The sequence below is a fragment of the Nipponia nippon genome, unplaced genomic scaffold, assembly GCF_047370975.1.
Source record: "Nipponia nippon isolate SJK-2023a ecotype South Korea unplaced genomic scaffold, ASM4737097v1 scaffold_10, whole genome shotgun sequence".
Lineage (NCBI taxonomy): Eukaryota > Metazoa > Chordata > Aves > Pelecaniformes > Threskiornithidae > Nipponia > Nipponia nippon.
The window spans coordinates 15,103,550-15,129,256 of record NW_028262291.1 but is presented as its reverse complement, the minus strand read 5'-3'; the positions used below and the strand labels follow the sequence as shown (position 1 = coordinate 15,129,256).

Sequence of the window (25,707 nt, the reverse complement as noted above, 5' to 3'; positions counted from 1 at the left end):
GCTTTGTCAAAGATTGCTGGTACAACATAAACAAATTATGTGTTTGTAGTGCTTTTCAATGAAAGCCTATCTAACAGAGCGGAGATTGTGTTTCGGCAGCTGTAGATTTAATCTCCTACCTGTCAGTTAAAGCAGGCATTTCCTGAGCAGATAAGGCCTGGCTGCAGAGGGGGGAGCAGCCACAGCTGGACAAAGGGCCATTGTTATTGCCCCGTAATTCTATGTAGATTTGCCCGTGCATTTCATCACACCAACTCCAGCACGTTAGGGTTGCAGAGGAGCCAGCCCTTCGCTGCTGGTTCGGCAGGCAGAGGGAAAGGGAATTGCAGCACAGCTTTGTGCTATCGACTCCCACCGATTATCATGAGCAACTGAAGAAAATATCCCAACTTTGAAAGCAGCGTCACTCTAACATGAGTGTGATCATAGGATTCATGGCAAGGATCTATTTGCAAGGCGAAAGCATGCTTTAAATAACACTGGAGTTCTGACAGATCGGGGAAAGCCAGAAAATGGGAAGATTGGCATTCCTTCTTGAATATCAGGATCCTCTGCAGAAAAGGCAGCACAGCAGTGTGGATTTATGTCTGAACTATAGCTGTTGCTGGAATTTTAACACCCACACTTGGATAGGAAATACCTAATGCTCATTTTAAATATGAGTTTCCTGGTTTTCTGCCTTATTTTACCTTTTTAATGTTTTTGTTCTTTCAAAATGTTTTTGCAGATGAATCATAAATGCTGTAGAAAGTTGAGGAGCCAATATAACTGATTTGAGCCAGACACAGTTGGCGTAGGAAGGAAGCAGGCTGTGTGTACGTTGCTGGTAGTTTAGAAACTCTCTGTGCTTACTCCCAAATCTGCAATAATTACTGTGTACCTAGTGGTGGCAATCACCTTTGTCATACTGTGCAAACACACTCTTTCTTGGAGCCTTTTCTGAGTAAAGATGGTCAGGTTGTGTCAAAATGTGAGGAATCCTAGGAAGCGATGGAACAAATTAATTTTTGCATGCAATCAGTATTCTGATTTGACTTTGATCTCTAGACACAGGAGTTTTCTGCATTAAACTAGTTCTCCACATAATTGCCTTTGATAACCCTTTGTGTTTTGATCTAGACAGTCCATAAATATCATGTGATTTCTGGAAGTTATCTAGGTTACTATTCTGCATTAAATCTCTTTCAAAAATATACAGAAGCTAGAATATTCTCACTAGATGTGAATACCTCTTTTGACCCAGTCTCTTGAATATTATCCATTTAGGCTTGAGGAAAAATATCAATGCTTGTCTCTATTAATAAAGGATAGTAAAATCACAGAGGAATAAATAGAGGAAGAAATCAGCCATAGGACTGGGTGGGATGGGAAAGGCGTCTCCTTTTGCACCTGTGACTCACCTCCACCCTTGCATCCTGCCAGTATACAAGTGTTCAAGGTAGCGCCGCCATGTACCTGCTCAAAAGCTGCCTCATTCTGATTTTTCAACAGAGCATGTCCCTCATTAGCTGTAGCTCTGCACTTTGGGTAGCTCTTTGTAAAGCTGTAAAGGTTACAAGCAGCAGATTCTAATGGAATTGGTTTATATCCACTATGCATTGTCGCTTCTGTGCCTGGAAAAGAAATGAAGGCCTCTTTGAGTGTCCTCCTGTGTAAGCTGTAGATGTAATACTGTCCTCTGAATGTGTCTTTGAGATTGAATTAATTAATAATCGTAAAGTATTCAAAATCTATAAGTGCTTATATAGTTACGATATAGTTACAAATCTTGGAATATTAGTGAAAATATAGAAAGCTTTGAAAACAGTATGCTGATCAGGAAGAAATTCTTCCCGTAGCGAAGTAAATGGCAGAACTCCTGTTAGCATCAGTGATCCCTGGGTTTCAGATATATTCTGTATTTGTTTAACATAATAGAAAAACCGCAACCTGTTCTTTTGTTGTATCTTTTTTACCTCTATAGGGCAGGAGTTTTGATCAGAGGCATTGAAAGATGTTTCTGTTTTCCTTCCCACTTCTGCTGAAGCTATTCTTTAAAGTGAAAGACAATCCTTCGTTTAGCAATCATCGATGTTGTAGCGTTAGATGATTTCTTATACTGTACATTGCAAGCCCTTCTATTGAGGGAATTAGTTTCATGTTAATAACTACTTATGGCTACTATTCAAAAAAAGAGCTCTGTCTTGAAAGGATGTGGGGGGAAAACTCTGCTTGAAAGCACCAATATGAAATGCAAATTTTAAAGCATCTCTTGCTCTAAATTTTTCCATCAACAGAAAATTTCAATGTATTCAAGAAATCTTGCACATTTTTATATCACCATAAAAACATAAGCTAATAAGGAATTTCTGACATAATTTATATTTAGATTTGAGCTCAAGTAATGGAGCTTCTGTATCTAAAATATCAACAAGTATCATTAGGCTGCAATATTTTTCTTATTTTGGCATGAGTAAGACAAGGTGCAAATGAGAAACATACATCTTCACTAGTCTTTGGAAAGATCTGAAATAATTGACTTGCTCAGTCTTCTGTGATGGCTTGGTGACCACTAACTGTGACAATTTGCATAATAGTCAACTCTTCACTTCTGTAGAGATAACTGTTTGTATCTGATTAAAATTAGGACTGTTTTAGTTCTCTTGACTTTTCCAGAAGTTGCAGAAATAGAGATTTGCTGTTATGCTTTAACCAAACAAATGCACACATGGGGATAACAATATGCTGAGTTTATGCAGATTTTACAACACAAATCTGAATAAAATACCCACTAATAGACCCTTAAGGAGTAATAAACACACATGAATTTTCCTTAGTTGCACTTTAAAGTGATTTTAACATACTACTAGGCCTTAACAATAATATTTAATTGACAAGATTATGCATTTGTATGGATTGAAAAGGTGGTAGATCTCTAATTCCAAATGAACTATAAATTCACTTTTGCATAACATGTTTTATTTATTTCTCTATAGCAGAGATGTTCTCCATCCCTCCTAGTGAGAGTTTCTTAAAATACAGACAATTTAAATAGATTTAATTACCATTTATCATACTCTTAACTTCATGAGATCATCTTTACTTGAATTCTGTATTTCCAGGTAGTCAAGGAGCTAGATAAAAACAGGCCAATACAATGAGAAGCTAAGAGAAATGAAATGAGAGCTAGTGTGTAAAACTATTCTGTTTTCAATGTGGTTGGTAGTAATTTTCTGTTGCTCCCTTCTTTATTTTCCAAGTAGACAGAATTTAAGTTTAGTTCATTTAAAGTTTCAAAGTAGTGAGGAAGAAATAATAAAAAATAAGGATGCTCTGTTTCGCTCTATGATCATGGCTGCAATTTTCACATTAATGTTGTAGCAACTGCAGTAGACTTAAATCTCCAAATCATGCTGAACCATTGGACAAATGGAAAAAACGATAGGGAAAGAGAAAGAAAATAGCAGTTACAATCCATTTACAAATTCAGTAGTGGGCTACATATTTTTCATAGTATTTCCCATATGAAATGTTCTCACTTTGCAAGTCTATGGTATCTTTTTTACAGTTTATTTGCCAACACTTCCCCTGGGATCTCATTGGCAGACATTTTCTTTGTGGCTCATGTACTTTCACTGAGAGGAAATATTTTTCAATTAGACTGTAGATAATTAGATGGCAGATAAATTAGAACATAATATACCTCCCTATATAGATATAGCTCCAGTGATTCTATATTGCTAAGAGGAGCAGAAAGTAGTCTCTGAATAATTTTCAATGTGGGAGCTATGTCAACGCCATTTTCAGTGTCTTAGCTACAATGCAGCGCCTGCATGATCACTTTTGGTCTGTTGGAGCCCGCCTTTCTTCAACTGCCGTTCCTCCTCACGCAGAGTCACAGTTGTTTCCCTGGGATTATTTATGCTAGAGAGGATTTCTCACTTAAGCATTTGGGTGCACTCTCACATATTATCTTTACTTTAGAGAATGCAAAGCCTTGAGAGTTCATCAGTTTTCTGAGCTCAAAACAAAAGGCCCAGCCACCACTCACACACAAAGCAGCCAGATCCTTTATAACTGAACTGGTCAGTTAACCCAGCCTTACAGTCATTTTGCTTCATCAGAACAGCACAAATAAAACAGCCAGACCATTCAATTATAACCAAAGAGACCTTTTTATTTTTTTCAGTACATTCTTCTGCAGTTTTTCAAAACATAATTTTTGGGACCAGAAAAGGGCTCAGTCATGTCATGAGTTCATTACAATATTGACAGAGTTGGGGAAGGGATTTGGGACCAAACCTGCAAAAATCTTAGCACATGACTGCTTTTAAACATTTAAGTGATCCCACTGACTTCCATATATATGAGTTTTCATAGAAGTCGTCCCTACTTCTTTATACAACATGGTGTTTACTTTCTAGCAGAGTCACCAAAATGACCTAAAATAAAATTCAAATTAACAAAACTTCTTATATTTCCTCTCTTACAAAGAACAACAAAGCCCAACCCTAGTTATTGAAATAAATAAAATTCCAATGGTGGTATAAAAATAATAGTGCCATGATACAGACTATTTAAAATGCAGATGAGGTAAATACATATAATATGCAGGGTATTTAAAAACTTGCACTAGTAGTACCTGGGGCACAAACACTGCTTTCAGTGCCATTAAGATTTTTAAAACGAATCAACATAAAATGTAACCTGTTGAGCTATCAGTTATAGCCATTATGTTCTATCATATAAACACGTATTCTGAGCGTTCTGAAAATGCACATTCTTAGTTGATATACTGCCATTACCTGGGAAACTCTTCTATTACTCTGCAGTTTTTAAATGAGAGTGTAGAAAACTTCAAACACATTTTTGCTATGGAAATTAAAAGCTTAATGACTGCATACAGAGGTTAAAGTTGTAGTCTGGCTATACCAATTATTCAAGAAGTTAAAAAAAAAACTTAGGTAGAAATCCAAGTTTGAACTATGAAAAGTTTAAACCTGCCTGTGAGTGAATTAGCATCTCACAGAGGCTACAACATCACAAGAACAAAACGTACTGTACATCTTATACTAAAGAAAAAAAAAGTCAATTCAGTAAATTCAAAGCTTGGTTTCTCAGCTAACATGCATCGGAGTAGTCTGTTAGACTCAATACAAATCTCAAGATTTCTACAAGTTGAGAACAGGGTCCAGAGATTTTATTGGTGGAAGAAGTGGAGCGCAATGGTTTTAAATAGCGATGTTGGATTATTCTAGGCAATTAGAGCACATTTAGCCTATTATGCTGTTTTCTACTAGTGCTGGTTGTAATTAAAAAGCAAGCTTTAAGGAAGGGATAAAATATTATAAAGATTGTGCTTACTATCTCTCAAAGAGATGGCACTTAATTCTCCCCTTTACTGAAGTAAACTGTGCATCAGAGAGTCAATTTGTCAAGTTTGATCTTGAAAAGTTTGCAAGGAATTCAGCCGCCATTATAGCGTGGGATTTACTTCTGGTCTTGAAACCTGTGATCATCACAGCTAAGCAGAAGTGTGTGAGCTGCCTTTTTGCTTGCACTGATGCCATCCTTTTCTCTGAATGCCTTTACTTCTCTAGCTGCAATCTTAGTTGTCGTAGAGGCAGCTTTGTTTTTTAAAGACAGAACCCTTCCTATTCCTTAGTCTCACTAAATGTGCTGCGTTCCTTATCCCAAAGAGGCAGATCATTTTCATTCAAGGCAGTATTTTTGTATGACATATCACTTTAGCTTCCATTTTCCAGGGACAACACTAACCATCAGTGACTTTTAAACAAGGAGGATTGTCCAGCCAACTTCTGAGATTAACATTCACATGGCTGTGGGACAAACCACTGCAGATTTGCCCAGTTTATCAAACAGGCCACACGCTTTTATTATTTCAGGGAGAATCAAATTGGAAGTTGCTTCTTGAACTAATCAGGGCTGATTTGCTCTAAAGTTGCTTCCTGACTTAGATCTCAGGCAAGGAAGTGCTGTAATCAGTTCCCAAGGGCTGTCAGAGTTGTGATGGGATATTAAAGGAATGGTACACTACCTTTTAAGAGTTCCCTAATCTTGGTGGTTTCTCATGTTTAACACAGTTAAACCTGAGCTTGTTGTATAAAATCAGAGATTAATTTTATGAGGTAGTTTTATATAAGAGATGATTTTACTAGAGGTTGCAGAATTGAGTTTTGGAAAGAATATGCTCACGTTTCCTCGAGGGTTTGTACAGTTCAGTTAAAGATATAGCCTCGCAGAATTGTTCAAAACCAAACATTTACTACCCGTCACAAAAAAAAATAAATAATCTTCATGAAAGAGAAAATGAGTCCCCCTGAGTGTCACTGTTTGCATATTAGCCCATAGTACGGGCTCTGCCAAGTTACTCTCTGACTGACTGCTGCAGATGCTCTTTCTCAAGTATTCTGAGTGAGATCTTTAGTGCAAGTCTTTGGGGACAAACAATAGCACCTGTTCCTCACAAGATAGCAGCCCAGTTAGTCCATTCATGTATCTTTAATGAAGCTCTGGGGCAGATGGCAAAAAATGGCATCATCAACAACTTAGCACAGAGGAGACAAAAGGGGAAAGCACCAATCCGACAATACGCTATTTTTACGAATGGGAAGAGACAGAGTCAGAGTGTTTCTCAGGCATCTGCTACAGTCTTGGTTTTCAGAAAGACCTGAGGAACATCTCAGCAATTAAAATTTCTGGGCATGTAGCCAATTTTATGAAGTACACCAATCAACCCCTCCTCCCAATTTCTCCCCCCTCAGTAAAATCAAAATAATAATAATAATAAAATCTTCATGAAAAAAATGTCAAAAATTAAGGTGTCCACTGTTTTTTTGGCATTCATTTTACATCTTTAATAATTCAGTGATCAGTAATACTTGTACTTTCTCTTCCTTTTTAATGCTTATTTGTGCTGTCAGTTGACCTGTGCTGAAAATCGACACCTATGTATATAATAATTCTGGGTGAAACAATATTTACCTGGGAATAGTATTTAATATGTGCCGGAGGGAATGATTACTGTTCAGTATGGGCTTTTTCAGTCTGTATAACTCTCTTAAGCGCAAACTCAAACTTACACTCTAAATGTAAGCCACCTTTAGCCAAAGTTACATTGATTTATATAGGCTGAGGACCTGATTCAGCACTCAGAGTAGTATTCAAGGAAGAATAACAGATAGCCAGAACATGCAATAGTAATTCTCCACACATACAGAATTGCTTTTATTTGAGACTTTTAAACAAAATCTTTTTGGATATGGTGGAGTGGATCCAACTCTATGGGATTGCATTGGGAAGAGGCAAATGAAATAACCATTGCAGGATCTGACCCTAATTATATGTTTCAAATGATTTTTATGACACTACGGTATGAAATACTGCTATGGGTATGTATGCACCATCACTCTAACCACAGTACTCACTCTAATCTCTTCTGTCTTGTGAGATTGTGTTGCCATCTTGTACCTTTGCAACCCCATGGAAATACTTTCTGTGCGTGCTGATTGAAAGGGATATTTCTTAAGCCTTGGGGCCATTTGATTAGACTGTAGTTGGGAACTACTGAAAATGATTGTAGACTGTATTGTGTTGAATTCCTTCCAATATATCCTACAGTTGTTTCTATCGGACAAAGCCTGTGGTTTTCATTTGCTGTACTCCTGTAGAGCCAGTGTAAAGGAACACCACACAGCAAAACTAGCACCATTTTATCAGAGGTAAATGCCTGTGCTGGGCACATGGGGATCAACTTCAATCTAACCAAGTTTAACTCATATCCTAAAACGCACAGCCAGGCTTACCTCAGCTAAAATGAGAGAAATAGCTGCTCAAAGCTAGTTTCTTTCACGCCCCAGTGCCATAGCAGTAATTGCACAAAGACCTTTTTATTATAAGTTGATTTTCCTGAGAAATGGATTCAAAAAAATACTGTAAAGTGTTTATTTTTTCCTTGACCTTTATTAACCTACATCTTAGGGCTTTCCCAAGAGAAGAGTTGTTGGTAAATTAACCCTCATAGACACACACAGTAGCATTTCTGCACTGCATCAATGGTTGTGAAAGTAATGGGGATATGACAAGAAAATTTGGCACCATTTAAACAATGTCATAGGTCAACATATGGGATTTGACCAAAAAAGTTTTTTAGGAATTAAATGAAAAAAAATTGCTTGAAGTGTACTTTAACTTTTTAATAGTATTTAATGCCACCAATTTATGCTAGGATGAGGGCAAATTTTTCATTCTGCCTAAAAAACCAATTTCTTCCTACATTTACTAGCTTTGATATATAAATCATTATATGTTTGCTTAACAACTAATCGGAAGAATCATAGTCAAACCCTTGGGTACTTCTGGGGTTAAGGAATGATGGACAAAACCTCTTTGTGATCCTAGCCACTGTCTCTGAAACACATGCAGCATAAATTAAGGAGCTAGGAAATTAACATGTGGATTTAACAGACACGATTCTATCCCATCTCCTGTTTTCTATATGTTGAATACAAATGCTGGTATAAGGTGAAGAATTTTCTGCTTTTGCATGTTTGTGCTTTTTGATACATTTATTAAGGTCAAATTAAATTTGATATAGTAAGTTTTATTCTGAAATGGTGTCTGAATACAGCTCCATAATTACCAAGCTACATGATAGTGCATAAAGCTATAAAACTGCTTAGACAGACAAGCAATTTATATGTTATAGTGAGGTGTGTATGGCAAAGGATGTTAGTTTAATTGGGAGCTAAGATGTTGGAGCCTTAAATCTTAAGAGCTGGGGTGTTGACTAGAAGACTATTTAATACTGTGGTGAGATTTTGAAATAACATACCTGAGTTGTTGGTATATATATGAACAATACAACGTTGTAAGATCTCAGAATTAAAATTACCCTAAGGATACTAAAATTTGAACATCAAAGTAGCTACTGTAGTGTTAGGTTACTTCTGAAATGCTTGTCACTCTGCTGTCTGTGACCAGAGACGAGAAAACTTGTGAAAAAATAATAGAAATACGTACCATTGTTCTTTTTAAAGAACCTGTGGTATATTAGAAAGGTTTGGTACCTTTTTACCTTGTGCCATGATGGGGAATATTAATAAAAAAAAAATAACAGAGAACCAGGAAGAAGTAGGAAAACGTGCAGTTCACTGAGACTGTTACACCTTTGACACTGAGGGAAAACAATGTTAGTGAGGGCTTTGATGTGATAATGTGAAATTGGCAGGGACTACATTAAGGCGAAGGTTCTGTGGGACTGTGTGAACACAAGAACACTATCAGTACTGGAGAAATACCTGTCAAGAGAAATTTGTGCTATGTCTGATCAGAGGCTCTCTTCTGTTTAGCAGGTTCAGGGTCACATGCCTCCGCTCATGATCCCAATTTTTCCACACGACCAGCGGACGCTGGCAGCGGCTGCTGCAGCCCAGCAGGGATTCCTCTTCCCCCCAGGAATAACTTACAAGCCAGGTAAGCTGACAGGGATGTGAAGCTATTTAACATTTTAAGATATTAACTGTAGCTTCTTGTGTGATCTGTCTCATATAGATGATGTTACACAACAGGCATAGCTGGTTGGAAATAACGTGCAGTTTTGCAGCTCCACTTGAGAAAAAACTTCTGGTTTGAAGGAGGTGGATGGAATATTGGTTATTGAACATCATGATTTTTTTTACCTTTATTTCCCACTAAATCATTTGCTCTAAATATATTGGCCCACTTGCCTAGTAATTTGTATCTGGTCTGCCCTGTGTCATTATACAAAAGCTACATATCGTTAAATAATTCTGTTATCTTCAGTATACTTGTATTTTGTGCCAAAATTCTTACTCTTAATTAGTGATAAAAGTCAGAGGAAGTATAATTTAATTAGCAGGCTTCAAATGGGCAACTTTTTGTTTGATTTCAATCTGAATAATAAAAGGTTTCAGTAGTTCAATCCCAGTCATCATTCAGACTTGTAACAGGTCACATATAACCTTGCAGTGAAATATGTTTTGAGATGATTTAGCAAATGTTATGATTTCTTTCTTTTTTCCTCTGAGTTTACAGGACTCCTGGGGAATTCAATTAGGGATATAATGGTTTGAAGCTACTTTCAGAGCCTCCTTGTAAACAGGGCTTTAAATGTTTAAAGACACGTTGCCAAAGGAATTCAATGTAGGAAGATAGTTAAGTAAATAAAAGTCAACCTTATTTTCATTTGTACATTCTTTGTAAGTGACCTCAGTCCAGAGGCAGCAACCTTATTTTGCTCATTAATAGTATACTCTGTCAAGCTGCCTTTAGCATATTAACCTGATAACTAATAACTACAAAACATAAATACCAGTTTCTTTTTTTGACATTAAATATGAAATGTACAAAGTAAAGCATTGATCCTGCTCCCACTGATGTTAGTGGTGGTTTTGCTGTTGACTGCAGCAGGAGCAGGGTCAAATCCAAAGTAAAGCCTCATAATAGATGATGTAAACAGCATACTAATTAAAAGCCAGGTTGAACTTAAAATCTTTTCTAGCAAGTTTACTTAATATTAGATGAAGTGAGGCCAAGCAGGATTTCAGCAAGCATTTCCGTTTGTCCCACTCCCTTCTGTCTCTTTAGAGACACTTTTCTTTAAACACAGATTCTTTGTCCAGTTATTATCTTATTTTCAGGTTGAGAAATCCCAAAGTTCTTTTCCAATTTGACAAACTGGCACACTGTATGCAGGAATCAGTTAATGGAGCTCTGAAAGGCAGCTGTCTCTAGATGGCACAGGATGATGGTTATTCACACACATCACCACCTCACAACAGTTGGTGACCAAAGTGAAGAATATTTTGTCTCCAAAGACAAAAGAGTTGCCAGTTGTGGAAATTGTCTATGACACCCTGGCTAATACCTTTCTTCTCACAGACATGAGAAAGCATGTGCTTTAGTTTCCTTGCTTTCCCCATTTTAATCCAAGATGCTTTCTGTACAATGACTATTAATGATTAAGCTGTTGGTTGTGCTTCCCCCGGAAAGGTGATATGTCAAATCACATCATGTTGATTTTGCCTCTGTAGGCTACTTAGTACAATAATGACTCGGGAAGAGTACCAGCGTGATTTCCTGCACAAGACCAGATTTCTGCACTTATTCTAAAGTGTTCCTTACAGTAGCTATCCTAACACTTTACCAAGCTTATACTGCTTTACCTCTGATCCTATTGACCTCATAGCAGAAGGTGATAGAGCTTTAGGACTTTTTTTCACTTGCCAGAATGCAGAAAGAGAGATCTACAACAAATATTAAAAGAATGAAGTGCAGGCAGAAATCAAGGCCTAGATATCTCGGAACACAGCTAAGCTGTTTGCTAGTATATTAGTGGTTTATATCCAGCTGATGCTAGTAAAGACCAGAAGTCAAAATGATCTGATTATACCCAGTGGCTTGCAAGAAATGAGAATATTTATATTTTTAATATATTTGTTAAATTCTGCAGCGTGAGTGGCAAAGGTAGCTGGGCAGGTTAGTAGCTTCTGTAGGAGAGGCATCATGGTAAAAAAACCTCTGTAACTACACTTGGTATTGATTAATTCCTATTTTTGGCACTCTCGGCACAGTAGTTAAGGAATTAATGAAACTGGAGATTAAGCTACACTCTTTCATAGAGAGGGTTCTTCAAAGTCATTTCTGAGGAATATTTATGAACTTGACTGCTACTACCTGTAGTCTTTTACTTTTGTGAGAAATGAGACTTTCACATCTAGAACTGTCAGTTTAGACTTGCTCATACTTCTGAGGAAAGATAGGAGATGGATTAACCCTTTAGATACTTACCATTTTCTTTTTGGTTGCCTGTTTAGTTTCTATTTCATTTTACTCTAGTTTGATGTAGGCAAGACTGAGTTTTAACACTGCCAGTTTTCCTTGACATTCAGAAAATACAGTGAGAGGGATTTCAATAATAGGAGCTGTGGGAACTGAGTATTTCTGAAACTGTGTCATTTAGGGAATGTCAAATATTGTGTGCACGGTCACTTAATTTGCTTTGCCTGCAAAATGGGCTAGATATAAGCCAGCTCTGACTTGGAAGCGGCATATCAGCGTTAGTGTGACAGCGCAGCCAAGATGAGAAGTCCTGCCTTGGTGTACAAGCTGGGGTATGATTATGTGCACATGTCCATGCATATATCTTCATGGGCTAAGTGGGAACCAATTTCATGGCTGTTTAGTTCAATGTCAAAATAGCAGTTACTGAGTACTGTTGTAAATCTGCACTTAACCTCTATGTCTTGAAGTAAGAAAATGGTATTCCTATAACAAAGTATACTAGGTCGTGCCCTCAATGGAAGGACCGCTAAAAGAGAGAATTGAGTAGGTTCTGAGGCCCTTCCAGCACGTGCCTTAGTTGCTCCTGAACTCCCGAGCTCAGAAAGTCATTATGAATAGAAAACTCGAGGAATTGCTGATATACAGCTATGAATTGTACTAAAGCCTGACAGGACAGAGTTTCCTACTGCCTGGCAGGATCTATAACATGAGGTGGCTATAGCCCTCCACCCTGTGGAGCTCTAGGAGGTGAAACAGGCCAAAGTTAGCAAGTGCTGATGACAAGTAATAATTACATTAGAAAAAAAATCCCCAAAGTCCCTTGCTTCCTTATGTATCTCAAAGTCATGAAATATAATTTTCCGGCATGGTAAGTACTAATTGAGAAATCAGAGCTGCATAGACCACCTAATTAATTTTTTATACATATTTCAGTATTTATACAGTATACCGGATTAATTAAAACTTTAGGGCGCTGTGCATCTCAAATGACTGTTGTGACTATTGACCTGCAGGCGCTTGACGAGCCTTGTAGAGTACCTGGTTGTGGGGGTTGCCACTTATTCCAGTGGGAAGCTCAGAGTGGCAGCTGTTAGGAAGCTAATACTTGCCCAGAGATGCTACGCAGTTAATATAATTATTTTGCGTTCCAAGTACAGCAAAGCAACTGTGCTGGCTTTCTGACTGTGACCACTCTACTCACTACTTGGAACTGGTGGGTAACATAAGTACCGTTATATCTCCTCTCCCAGTGCAAATTTCCCTTCACTTAACCAACCACATGCATCCAGGAAAAGTCAGTGGCCTGGAGTATCCTTGAATGTGATTAGCATGTCCCCATTAGTGCCCTGGGTCAAAAGGAGAAGACAGTGAGTGGGATAAGGAGGAAGACAATTCCCCCCTCCATCTTGCAGTGCCTAAAGTACTACTGCCTTCAAGTTTTGTGGCTAAGAGGGAATGGCAAAGTAGGATGATGACAGAGTAAAGACATAGAGTAATGCTGGGCAGCAGCCAGACCGTACTTTGAGCAGAGCTCAAACAGAGCTACGGTTTGCTCTGAGCAGAGAGTGGGAGGGCCGCTGTCCATGCTGGCTGCATAACAGCAGTCCATGTGACTTGGAAATGAATGATCACTTTTGCTTTATAGTCTTCTGAAAACATTTTGTATTATATCAGTTCTTTACCAGATGTGGAAAGTATCTCTGAAAAAGATTATTGAAAATAGAGACATTGAGGTATGGAGATTGTAAAGCTCTATTTAAAAGGGTTTGCAGTGTGATATGCTGCAGTGTATTTTCAAAGCATTTCTTCATATTTCATACATAAAGTATATAAAGACCATGATTAGAATGGCTAAGAAACAACTCCTGTCTGCCTACCTAGGTCATTCTGCTTTATACACAAAATAATTTACAAGAGATCTTGCTATGCTAGCAATACAATGAAATGTGAAAATGGAGACTGTTTTCCTAGGCTCGTGGCAAAAATAGTGAGAAATGGAGCCAACGTTTTGGCCTGGTTCCATTCCTACTTGCTTTGGGGCAAATCAACAGTAACTCCTTTGAAATCAATGAAAGCAAAATTAGGCAAAGCATGACAAACAAAACTGTCAGGCTTATTGTCATCTGGCTGGACCTCAGAACATTCCAATACTGTGAAATATTTGTCATCAAATGAATTAAACTCCTTGATTACAGTAGCTAATCCACATAACTAACATCATCTTGGTTAGCTGGATTTCACTGCTATCCATCATTGCAGTTTCCATTTGGAACAGGCCTTTCAGAAGTTTTTCCTAAAACTGTAAGGTGGTTTACATTTTACATAGCACAGTACTCTATTTTCAGTAGGCTGCTGTTCCTCTTGGCAGGTGAGAACAGAAAGTGTACATCAAATCAACTGTGTACTGAGTTGGCCGTGTATCTTTGCACGGTAGAGGAGTTGCATGAGTCTTGTTTCTAATGGAAATTCCCCAGGACTGAGATAGTCTGTCATGTGTTCCCTGTTGGGTTTTATTAGTTGGAACAAAGGATCCATAACCTCAGGATTTGTTGTAGCAATCCATATGTGCCTCACTCCTAAATGTTGAGGTAAGAGTTGGAAGTGATATTAGGTAGCTGAATATTTTCTACTGGGATTTTGCACTGAAGCTCTTTACCTGCAGACAGACAATTGTTGGGGCAACTGATTTTGCTGTGACATGAGGACGGCAATAAGGCAGTGTTGTGGCAAACCCTGCTGAGAACAAAGGCAAAACTGAGGTAGTGTCATTGGACAGAGGAGATGCTCCGTGGTATTGCCTTAGCCAGTTACCTCTGTTAACATCTTCCTCAATCTGGATGCTGCTGCACAAACAAAATGCATGCCCTGCGTGCTGCAGGAGTGGGCATCTGTATCCTTGCTGCATCCTGACAACACCGTGAGGAGAGGTATGCTTTCCTCAGTCTGTTCATTATGCCTGGGAGGGAGGGTAGGGGCCTGGAATTTGTGATCTCTCACTTTTCTTCCAACTCCATTTCCTGTTATTCTGTGATTCCACATGGAAAGCGTGCAAGTGGCAGTTTGACATCCATGCGTGAAGAGACGGATTTTAAGTTACAGACCCCAAAATGGGGAAGCCATCGTCAAACCAAAAGCTTTGTAAGTCAGATGAGGAGAGTCAGCTTGTGTCTTCCAATTGTGTTTTAGGAAAGATGGATAATACAGCAACACCTTCCCCCTACCCTGAGTCTCACAAGAGTCAGACATCCTTCTTTCCTCACAGCTCACAAAGCCCTGATCTGGAAAGTAAGTCCATACATCCTATGAATAAAGTCCACTAAGCTTCATCGCTTCATCCAAGACAAAAAGAAACATTTACATTATTTCTATGTAGAATAGCATGGTACAATTGCTCACTGCTTTTATTCATTTGGAAATGTTGCTCAACCTGACAAATGAAACAGAAGTCTGGCATCCATGGCTTATAAACACCGATTTATATATAAACAACAGCAGCCAAATGTAAATAGACAATCAGCGCAGCAAGAAGATTGAACAGATCAGTTTGCAAAACACGACAGATTTTCTTCTTCCGGCATTCTTCTCACTCCTGGTTATCAAAGGCCAGCACACACCGGTACCTAAAGCAGACCTGTTTGAACATGTTCTGCTGCCTTTTGTACAAATTTAAAAGAATGGATCCTCATGCAAGCATTCCAAATCAAGTAACAAATTTGAAAAAAATTGCTACAATACATTGACTGATTTCTTTCCATGACAGCTACTGAGAAGCTTCTTGATCCATTCTTGCACCGACAAAATGAGAGGGGGAAATAAGTACCTTCTGTAATGAAAAATTAAAACCAGTCCATTCCCTGTATGCTGAGTTTCCGCAAGGGAGAAAAAAGTACCTTTGCTCTGCTTTTACTGATTGGTGCCAGCAAAGTACTCCAGAGCTGAGAGAGTATTAATTTTTGTTCTCAGCACAAAGATACTGCTAACATACCAGGACTCAGCCATAATTTAACATGTTAAAATGAGGGGGAAAAGGGACAGTATTATGTTTTAATAACAAATAAATGGCATAACTATAAAATGATTTTTCCTGTAACAAAAGAAAGAACTGTAGCCAGCAGGTGAGCAAAACACTACAGGGTGTGGTAGAGATACTACTAAATTAACTGCAAAGCCAAAATCTATGTGTTTGTCTGCGTGCACGGCGTGCGTGTGTGTGTATAAAATACCCGGCTATTTCAAACCATAGGAGCATGACAGCTGTGAAAAAGGAGTGCCGCAGGGAATTCTTCCAGAGTTTGATTTTTTTAAAAATATGTTTGACATGGAAAATGTTTTAGTACAAATAAAGCAACTGGTATTGAACTTAAAAAGTGTATGTGGAGGGGGAGGGAGAAAGAAGAGATTGCTGTGTGGAACAGGAATGAATAATTCATGATATTTAAAGAAAGAATGCCTCCAAAATGTTCTGCAAGGCAGTCCATGCTGATAACTTGGATGGTTATTCCCCCCCCATTTAAAGCATCATTAATTCAACATCTTTGTGATTTTTTTTAAAACCTCGTAAGCTATTTCTGAAAGGAACATTATTTAACTTAGATTAGGATCATATTTATTCAGATAATTTCATATAAATATCAAAGAGATGAGTAGAATTATTTAACCATAAAGAGATAGATTTAGTACTTTAAGAAAAGGATCTAGGGGTTGGGGTTTTTTTTAAACAAAAAAAAAGAAAAAAACCCAACAACATCATTGCAAACTAAAATCAACCTCATGGAAGGGGGAAAATAAGAGGAGATATTTTGAACATTACTCCATAGGATACCAGTACAATATAGTGTTAGTGAATGCATTGTAGCAAAGCTCCATATGCAATCAGAATCCAATTGTTACTGGACTGTGTATAAGCGCGTACTGTGCTCAATGGTCTGATGAGGTATTATGAATATGATGCAAAGAGACCTTGTGCATTAGACATGTACAATTTATTAAGGAAGTGAAACAACCGAACATTTAAACTGAGCTGAATACAATAGTACTTCAGGTGGTAAAAAGGGAGAGTTCTGAGGAATTCAGTGACTGCAAAGACTTCAGCTATCATTATTTATTTGAGCGGGTTGACAAAAAAAAAAAAAATCTAACTCTTGGAATGTCCTGATTATATTATTTTGGATTTCTATATTTTTCCTTATTGCTACATGCTGCTTTCAGTGTGGAAAAGTTCATGTAAAACACCCTGATTATTGTAAATCTCAAAAATGTACAGAGGAGCAGCCTGTTAAAATGTAGCCTACAGATAGTAGATAACACTGACTTTAAATAAGAAGCTTGAGCCAAAGTGATATTCCATTAAATCATAGTTATTGTGTAATTTATCCATCACTGTATTAATTTTTACATTACAGATTACACTACTAAACGATTTCAGCCTTCCTTCATTCTTTACATTGACTAAGAGTCTCAATGGCACTGCGTGATGCATTGTTGCAGTGGCCCAGAAGTGGGAACACCCATAGATGCTATAAGATATAACGTTGCAATGCTTATTTTGGATCAATTGTATCTCTTATTTTCTGGAGTATTTGTTGTCCCCTCAATGCAGAAGGCACATATTTTCAGTTTCCAGTGAACAGAACACAGACATTTTAGTGCCTGAGTCTTCATGTAACTGAACAACTACATAATCTATCAACTGCAGGAGGGTCCCAGATCTACAAAAAAGTGAAAATTATATTTTGAGCTATATTTAAGTGATTCAATTTTATTTTTCTCTATGGCTACCTTAAAGGTGTTGTCCCAAGACAGAGAACCTCAAAGCAAAACAAGAAAGAGCCTCAACCTATGTTGAGCCAACTAGGTAGCTTTCCCAGGAAAGAGCCACTCAATACTGAAAAGAAATCACCCTGCATTAAACAGGGCTGAAATTTCTTGGGTTGTAACACATTTCTCCTGTTTTAAGAAACATGTGGTGACAACAATTTTTTTCCTCTGGGAACCACTGGGGTTTCCTGGGGTATCTTGTCTGTGTGTCTATGGCCTTAAGGTCCATTTTGTGCCCAAGCATAGACGCTTGATTTGAACATTTGCTTTTGAAAAAGGAAATCACGAGTTTCACATTTATGCTTTGCCAGTTTGCCTACCAGCTATCTGCTAACAAAAAAGTTCCAAGGGAGCACGGCAAGTCCGTGCCCAGCGAAGCCTTTTGTTTTTGCAGATGTTTAGGCTTAGAGGAGTGCTGTGGAGCACAGGCAATCCTAGGTCCATGTTTGCACTTGTCTGCTGCTATTCTCTGCTCATTGTCTGAACCTGCACGCATTGTTCTCCCGACAGGTGATAACTACCCTGTGCAGTTCATTCCATCAACAATGGCAGCTGCTGCTGCTTCTGGACTCAGCCCTTTACAGCTCCAGGTATGTGCCAGAACAAAAAAATGTGGGATTGAAGCCAACATTTTAGGGGAAAACTGCTAACCAGCTGTATGCTAAATAATAGTCTGAATGTTAAATAATTTTTGAGCACAGCCCAGGAGGATTAACACCTTATGTACTTACGGTACTGCAAATATAACAACGTGCGGCCAACCTTGATACTGTGAGTGAAAGACATTGTTCTGTGTGTCTTATATCAGCAGAGTTAATGGTATTTTTTTAATTATATGACCAGTTGATGGGAGATATGTTCAAGGATCTTTTTGTACTTTATTTTCATTTAGTCTTTCTCCTGTAGCTGCAATGCACTACCTTTAATTGGAGCAGCGAGTGTATCAAAACAAATGTGTGTTACTGGGTTTTTTTCTTTTTTTCAGACAATGTGGTGCTGACAATACAATAAATTGCAAACTCTTTCAGCTTCTGTATTTAGGTAATCTCAGCCTTTCCGTGCATTAAGCTGGTCAGATGCCAAGCATGGTCAGGAGCCTTGGTTTGGTCATTTATTTATTTTTGGCATATATAGAATGAAATGTTGTAAAAGTAAGATTTATGTGCCATATTATTAGCTAGGTTTTTGTGGCAAGAAGTTTTTAATTTCACAAGAAAAGACACAACAATGTCATAAATAATGAAGAAACAGTCAAAAGCTTTCAGAGTTAAAATGTGTGGAAAGGAAGTGACAGTGAACGTGAGAGGAAAGGCCATTAAAGATGCATGTAACTATTTGCAAGTAAACCTTTGAAACCCCTGTTTGAGTTAGGTTACAGTTAGGTTCAGATGCGAAGTAGGAATAAATTGTGCATAGAGTAGCAAAGTACTGCCATGTTAACATCCAAATATCTACTTTGCTTACCCTCCTGCAATTATATAATTTTCCAGAGGGACAAAAGCAAATTAAAAATCCTCTTGTCTTTACCCAATACTGATATTCTTCTTGCCAAGTTAACTTAGGATAAGTGAGATGGGACCAGAACTCACTGTTCACTGATAGTCCAGAACTGGCAAAAAAGACCACTTGAGCTTATGTCTGTCTACAATCAAAACTTGAAAAGAGAATACCCTGACACTGCAGGGAAAGATCTCCCAAAAATACTTTTGGGTTGTGATAGTATTATGTTAAGACTGTACCTTGGACAGGCTTCAAACCACAGGGGAGTTTTTCAAAAGGAAAAATAGCAGGTATCCTTTGAAAATCTGTATTTGAATACTTATTGAAGCAAAAGTCTCATTAGCTTTAGCTGAGAAAATACTTCAGAAATCAGCTTTGTGAATAGAGAGACTATTTTTGCTACCTTTGAAATGCAATACAACAAATAGTGAACCTACACAAGACTGTAAGGCAGGAAAGGGTAGAAACTGTTCAATGGCAAAAGAAACAGGATCTAAATCACAGACATTCCTGATTCTTTTCTTTTACAAGATCCATTTGTAGCTTGACCCACAGATCTATTTGAACATCAGCCTTGATCAGAACCTACAGCAATAGTGCAATTTCATTAACTTGCAGAAATGTTAGACTGAGCTGTTAAACATGATGAGCACAATTAGAGAGAAGACAACCAGCAAAGAAAGTGGTGTTAATAAATTCAGAAACATTTGAGTGCTTGAGGGGCCAGAATTTCCTTTCAGATATATTTGTTGTAAAAGAGTGTTTTTGTTTGTTCCCGCCCCTTTCTATTTTATTTGAATTTCACCTTTATGGGATTTCAAAACCTTTAAATGTTTCATGGTCATAAGAGCTTAAGAAATAGAGTACTTAATCTTCAGTTGGTACCTGTTCATCTGATTGTCAAACCGGCTGAACTAAATTTTATTTACTCTTACTATTAATATTCTCTTTGTGTAAATCAGTTAAGTGTTCCCTGAATGAACATTTATTTGGGTGTGTTTGTTGGAGGGAATTTGTTGTTATATGTGATGTGTCATGAAGATTGTTAGGGTGCGTAGCATTTCAGCTCATTTTTCCATCTTTGCTTCCCTTCCCCCTTCTTTCTCTGTTTTGGTGCTTTTCTTCCATGCACCCCACCCACTTATTTATTTACATTAATGCTGTGACCATGGTATCTGAGTATTTCCCAAGTGCTTAAAAATACTGATCACAAAACTAATCTCTTTTCCTTTCAACCAGTGGGAGAAATAGCTAATTCATTTGCAGGTTTGGTTTTGTTTCTACATGTGAGCGTGTGTGTGATATCTATGTTTGGAGAACTTGAGGAGGGAAAGCTATTTCAATTAAAAAAGATTTGCAGTAGCTCTAACATTTCAACTTTACCAGGGCATTATTACTAGTGCCAAAATTATATTCCATAACCCATATCCAGCTGCAGTGGAAATTCTGTCAGTTTCAAGTTTATAATCTCTCCTTTTTTTTTTCACTTCTGTTTTTTTTGGGATGATCATGCTTCAGGTAGGAGCTAGCAGCAATTTTGTGTTCTCATCTTTCTGTGTGTTAGGACAACTTCTATGGAAGCTCTGAATCTAATAGCGCAGAAAACAAATTACTCCCAGGTACATCATGTAACAACGGCAGTTATTCCACAGATGATGTTTCTCCAGCGGGCAATTTGTAATTAATGATTTGCCCATTTTATTCAAGCTATTTAGCACATTGGTATGAAAATGTATTTTCTCTGAATTGTATGTCAGTGTTCACCAGTGGATTACGTATCTCCATGAGTTAAAAAACTTTATTGAAATCATATATAGGATTTTCTCAAGTAACTAGTTTCACTCTCATGGGCCTTGAGTTAAAAAAAATAATAAAAAAAATTAAGCTCTCCTTCAGCAACAGACCTGTTTGACCCATCTACTCTTAAGATTTTGCATCACATTGATCAGCTAGTGGTAAAATACCATTAATATTCAGTTGCAGCTTTGAGTATCCTGAAAGAAAGCAGTAATTACCACATGCTTATGCCAGCCTGTGTTCCTGAAGTGGTGGCTTGCTCTGCTTTTGGTTGACATCAGATAGCTTCTTTTTATCTGTATACTGATCTTATGAGGGTGGCATTGATGATGTTGTTGACAAAAGACTTAAAACTCTGTGTTCCACACTTCCGATTGACAGCTCAGCCCCATCTCACCAGTTTCCTCAACAACTTGGCCAAGATTTAAATAATATGTGTGATAGGACCAAGCCTTGTTAGGCCTCTTGGTGTGAGGGAGGGTCTTGCTGATGAGGGAACAGTTCTGTAGGTGTGGTCTAAGAAGAAGGACCAAGCTATTTCTGTTCACCCCTCCAGCTTCAAACAACTGTGAGTGAATCCCGTCAAATCAACCTTCTGCTAAATAGTTTACAGATATATTACCAAATACACCTGTAGCAGGTATGCATAGTGGTGTGTGAACCAGTTCTGATGCATGTGTGTAACAAAAGCTTGTTGCTTTAATTAATCAGTGTGAGCAGTAAAACCTGTCAATAATTTTCCCTTAGCTCCTCTTTTTTATACCCACCTTCTCTGGAGTTTCTCCCCATTCCCATTTTCCTGAATTTTTTCCCTAGTTGTCAAATGATTGCACTGATATTAACTGATTCTAGATATGTGTGCCCGGTAATCTTGCTAAATGAGTGAACTTGATCATGAAATGGGTTTTCCCTGCTCTCATGGTTCTGGTTGCAGTAACCTGGTTACTGGGAAGTCTCAGTGGTGGCAGAGGTGGCACCTGTATGTCCTTATTTTCAAACAAGGAATGTTACTATATGCTCTTTATTGTTTAAAAAAATCTGCCTTCATTCTTAGGTATTTCTACAAAGCAGTTTATGAGGTAAATAAGGAAATGTCGCAACTCTCTCAACTACAACTGATAAACTGTTGATAGAAATGGAAGCACTACAATGATGCTAGCTGGAGTTATTCCCAAACAAAGTGAGCTCTAGGAAAAAAAGCAAAACTAAAAAGCTTTCGTTCATAACTCTTTCCCCAAACTGTTTGTGTAATTTGTCCTTCAAAATTTATCACTTATAACACTAATGAACCTTGGCAAGTCTTAACTATAGTTGCAGCTGTGTTCTTGAAGCCTGAAGTTTTTATAATCCATTAAAAAAAAAAATCTAAATTTTAACTAAACACATATTTGTCTATTTCTTTTCTCCCCTCCCATCTCATCCTACTCCTCCATACTCTCTTCTAATTGCAGACAAAGTAAATGACCTTCTGTTATACTACTGGGTGCGGATCCAGTGCACTGCCGAAGCATTGCATAGCCTGCCTCAGGGGCACGATATTAGTTGAGGGAAGGCCAAAGAATGCTATTTTTAGTTGAACAGTTCAGCAGATGGAGGCATGAATACTCATATATCTGAAGGTTGAGGGGTTTGAACCATTAATTTTGATAATGTATTTAACCCTGGGAACAATCAGAAACTGTAACTCTAAGGTTACAATGCTTTTGACCTTTAGAGAACAGAGGGCACTTGGTACAGTAAACAATATATTACATTTCTACTTATTCCAATTCTCTCACACATATAAATTTCAGGACATAGTTGACATTTGCTTTCCTCAGCTATTTTAGTGCTGGTCCTTAAAGTAAGTCAAGAAGAATGTGCAGGAAAGAGGCCAATGTAATGCGACAGTCATGTAAATACGGCCTTTAAATAACTAAGATGTTAAATGTGGCCTTTTATGAAGAAATATTATTCTCGGGAACTAGAATCTTGGTGACTTATTATTTCAATGAAAAAGTTGTTTTAGTGGACTGCTCCTCTTATGGAGTTTCCTCCATATGTTGTAACCTTAAAGCAATTTTTTAGTGGGGCTAATGTGATCTGATAGTGATAGCTTACACTGGAGGTGATTTGGTCCCACTCCGGTACCACATCATGCAAAGTGATGTACCTGCCTTATGTCTTATTAAATGATGCATGCTCCTCTTCAACAAATACAGCAGTTAAATATCACACAGCTTAAGTATTTCTAATTAAAATATCTCCATGTGTCAGCATATTGGTAATGTATTATTTTAATCCATTTATTTTGTTTATGAAACAGTGACATATGTTTAGATTGTGAAATATATGAGCCTTAAAAATCACTTTATTGAAGAAAATTAATTTCTACAATGCTGTCTCAGTAATGTGTTCACTCACCCAGTCAGTCACTGGCAGGGCTGCCAGTCTTAATGTTGGTTAGACACAGTTTAACAGTTTTATCTGACATAACACTCTCGGATGTAGGCAATAATAATTTTTTCAAATGCAAAAACCACGGGGTTTTCCTTTTTTTATTTTTTTAACACGATGAAGAATGGGGATTGGGTAAATGTGAAAGAGATTTGGTGAGACCAATCAAAATTAAAACCAGCTAGTTACCTTTTCAAAGTTAGACACTGTAATTTGTTTGTCAGCGGGTAGATGTTTGGGTCAGCACTGTGAGTGAGTGACTGTCAGCAGGAATTCCTACAAGACAAGTAATTTCCCTCAATGTATTACTGACAGATTGCTCACTTCTTCGAATCACTAGAGAAAACAAACTTAATATTGTTACAGGCAGAGTTTCTGTCTTCATTAGCCTTATAGAATGATTTTATCTAGCATTCAAAGACTACTGAGCTCTAGGTGGGCATATTTTAACAGAATGTTCCTTATTATGACACAGTGAATAGTGACCTAAATTAAGGGAATGGTGTGTGCAAATTTCAGTATATGGAAGTAGCAAATTAAATATTTTGGTCCTTTTCTTATGTGGAAATTTAGGTTGTAGCAAAGGAAGGAAAGAGGTTGAAAGAAGATTTTATTAGGGCTCTGAGAGACCAAGCAAGCCCTTTAATGAAAATAAAATTAAAAATATGCCAGCCTTGCAATACATAGGAAAATTTAATTAAAATCAATGAAATAGTTATACTTGTGCCTTTCCCTACTTGAATGTTTATGTCTCTGTATGTAATATCAGTGTTATCAAGTTGAATTATATCAGTGGCAGTATCAATGAAAATGATGTCATTGAGTCAATATTTTATCATATGACCTCCTTTCTTTGCAGAATTTCTTAATACTCGATCTTCTACACCTTCTTAACTTCAGGCCTGAATATCTGGCAAAGTGATTTTCGTCAGGAAAAGACAGCCCATCAAAATTTAGACTTTTTGCAGTAAAATATTGATTCTGATGAAATTTTTGCCAGGAGGATTTTCCTAGCTCCCCCAGTAATGGCATCCCTGGTCAAAATCAGAGGACATCTCACTGTTCTCTTCAAGTTAGTAAAAATGGACAGACAAACAAACAAACAAAACTGTTAGCCTAGAGTAATCAGCCTGGTACAGCAGCATTGCAGCTGCAAGACCTTTTTCTCACCCGTTTAATGCCCTGCATCGCCAATGATTACTTTAAACAGCGTGTCTTTGTTACTCTCATTCTTGTTTAATGGAACAGTGTCATATTATTTAATAAAAAATTATAGGAATGTTTAAGAAAGAGACTGTTTCTACAGTCTGTAGCAGTTCTAGTACTTGTCTTGGGTGTGGCAAGCCTAAGTCCAGTCCTGGGCTTGTGTTTCCCCCCGTTGCAGGAAAGACACTAGCCAACGGCCTGTAACCCAGTCTGGCATAGCTCTGTTTCTGTTCCCTTCAGATGGCCAAACCCTCCTCTGCCTTAGGAAGTGCTCCTGTCCCGTGCCTGCTCTCTTCTCCCAAGAGGGAAGACTTTTGAATCTCGCAGCTAGGGAGATCACGCTCCTGGCCTGATTCCCATCTTTTGCACCTTTAGATCTTACCAAGCAGGACAGCTGCCTTCCAGGCCCATATGTTCTGTTCCAGGGAGAATTTACCATTGAGATCATAAATGACACAGACATAAACTCACTTATCAGGCAACTTGTATGTTTAAAAGGATGTCATCCTTACAGCCTGGATTGCAGGAGGCTTCCTGTGTCTCTTCAGTCTGTATCAAGGCAGAAGCTTGAGCCCAAGTGACTGGAGCAGCTGAGCCCCCAGCGTCAACAAGACATTCTTGCTGCCTTAACCACTGGCTGCCCCTCACTGAAAGCCCAGGCTCTATTTTAAAATAATTGTGCTTTGCAAAGCTCCCTCCCTGGTGTATGTATTCACTCGGAAGCCAGTAAGAAGCAAATAAGTTACTGCTGCATTTACTGACAGAGCACCAGAGGCACCAGTACTACAGAGTGCCATCAGGGGACAAGCACTTTTTTTAAAGCTCTTTTAAAACTGTGGCATCCCTTTGGAGAATAGGCTGACTGTGAGGCATACTCTGCGCTGGCAGTTAGATTCCTTCAAGCTTTCTATACATGTATATGGTGTATGCCTTACAGGAATTAGCTGCAAGTGAATATGTTTCTGGAATTTTATTATACTTCTGATAACCATAGAGCAAGCTGCTTAATTTGGCTACAAATTACAAACATGAAGGATTTTTTCCTGTGAAGGTGATAACATATTTGGATTTTTAGGAACTTAGCAGCAATCAGATTGAAGACAAAAATGTCTTTTAAGTCAGGCCCATACACAAAGGAAAATAATA

At 37.9% G+C, this 25,707-nt stretch overlaps 1 protein-coding gene across 21 annotated transcripts in view; it reads left to right on the top strand.

Annotated features, from left to right (window-relative positions):
• The window catches only part of SOX6 (SRY-box transcription factor 6), a 378,804-nt gene that overhangs the window by 266,815 nt on the left and 86,282 nt on the right, over nt 1-25,707 (top strand). For 13 of the 21 annotated variants that reach the window (XM_087745623.1, XM_087745624.1, XM_087745627.1 and 10 more), the window contains 3 exons: nt 9,351-9,474; nt 14,992-15,090; nt 18,133-18,212. In XM_087745623.1, the coding sequence (XP_087601749.1) occupies nt 9,351-9,474; nt 14,992-15,090; nt 18,133-18,212 (303 nt within the window). The remainder of the gene's footprint in view (nt 1-9,350; nt 9,475-14,991; nt 15,091-18,132; nt 18,213-25,707) is intronic. The other 8 variants (XM_087745633.1, XM_087745628.1, XM_087745621.1 and 5 more) reach the window with 3 other exon arrangements.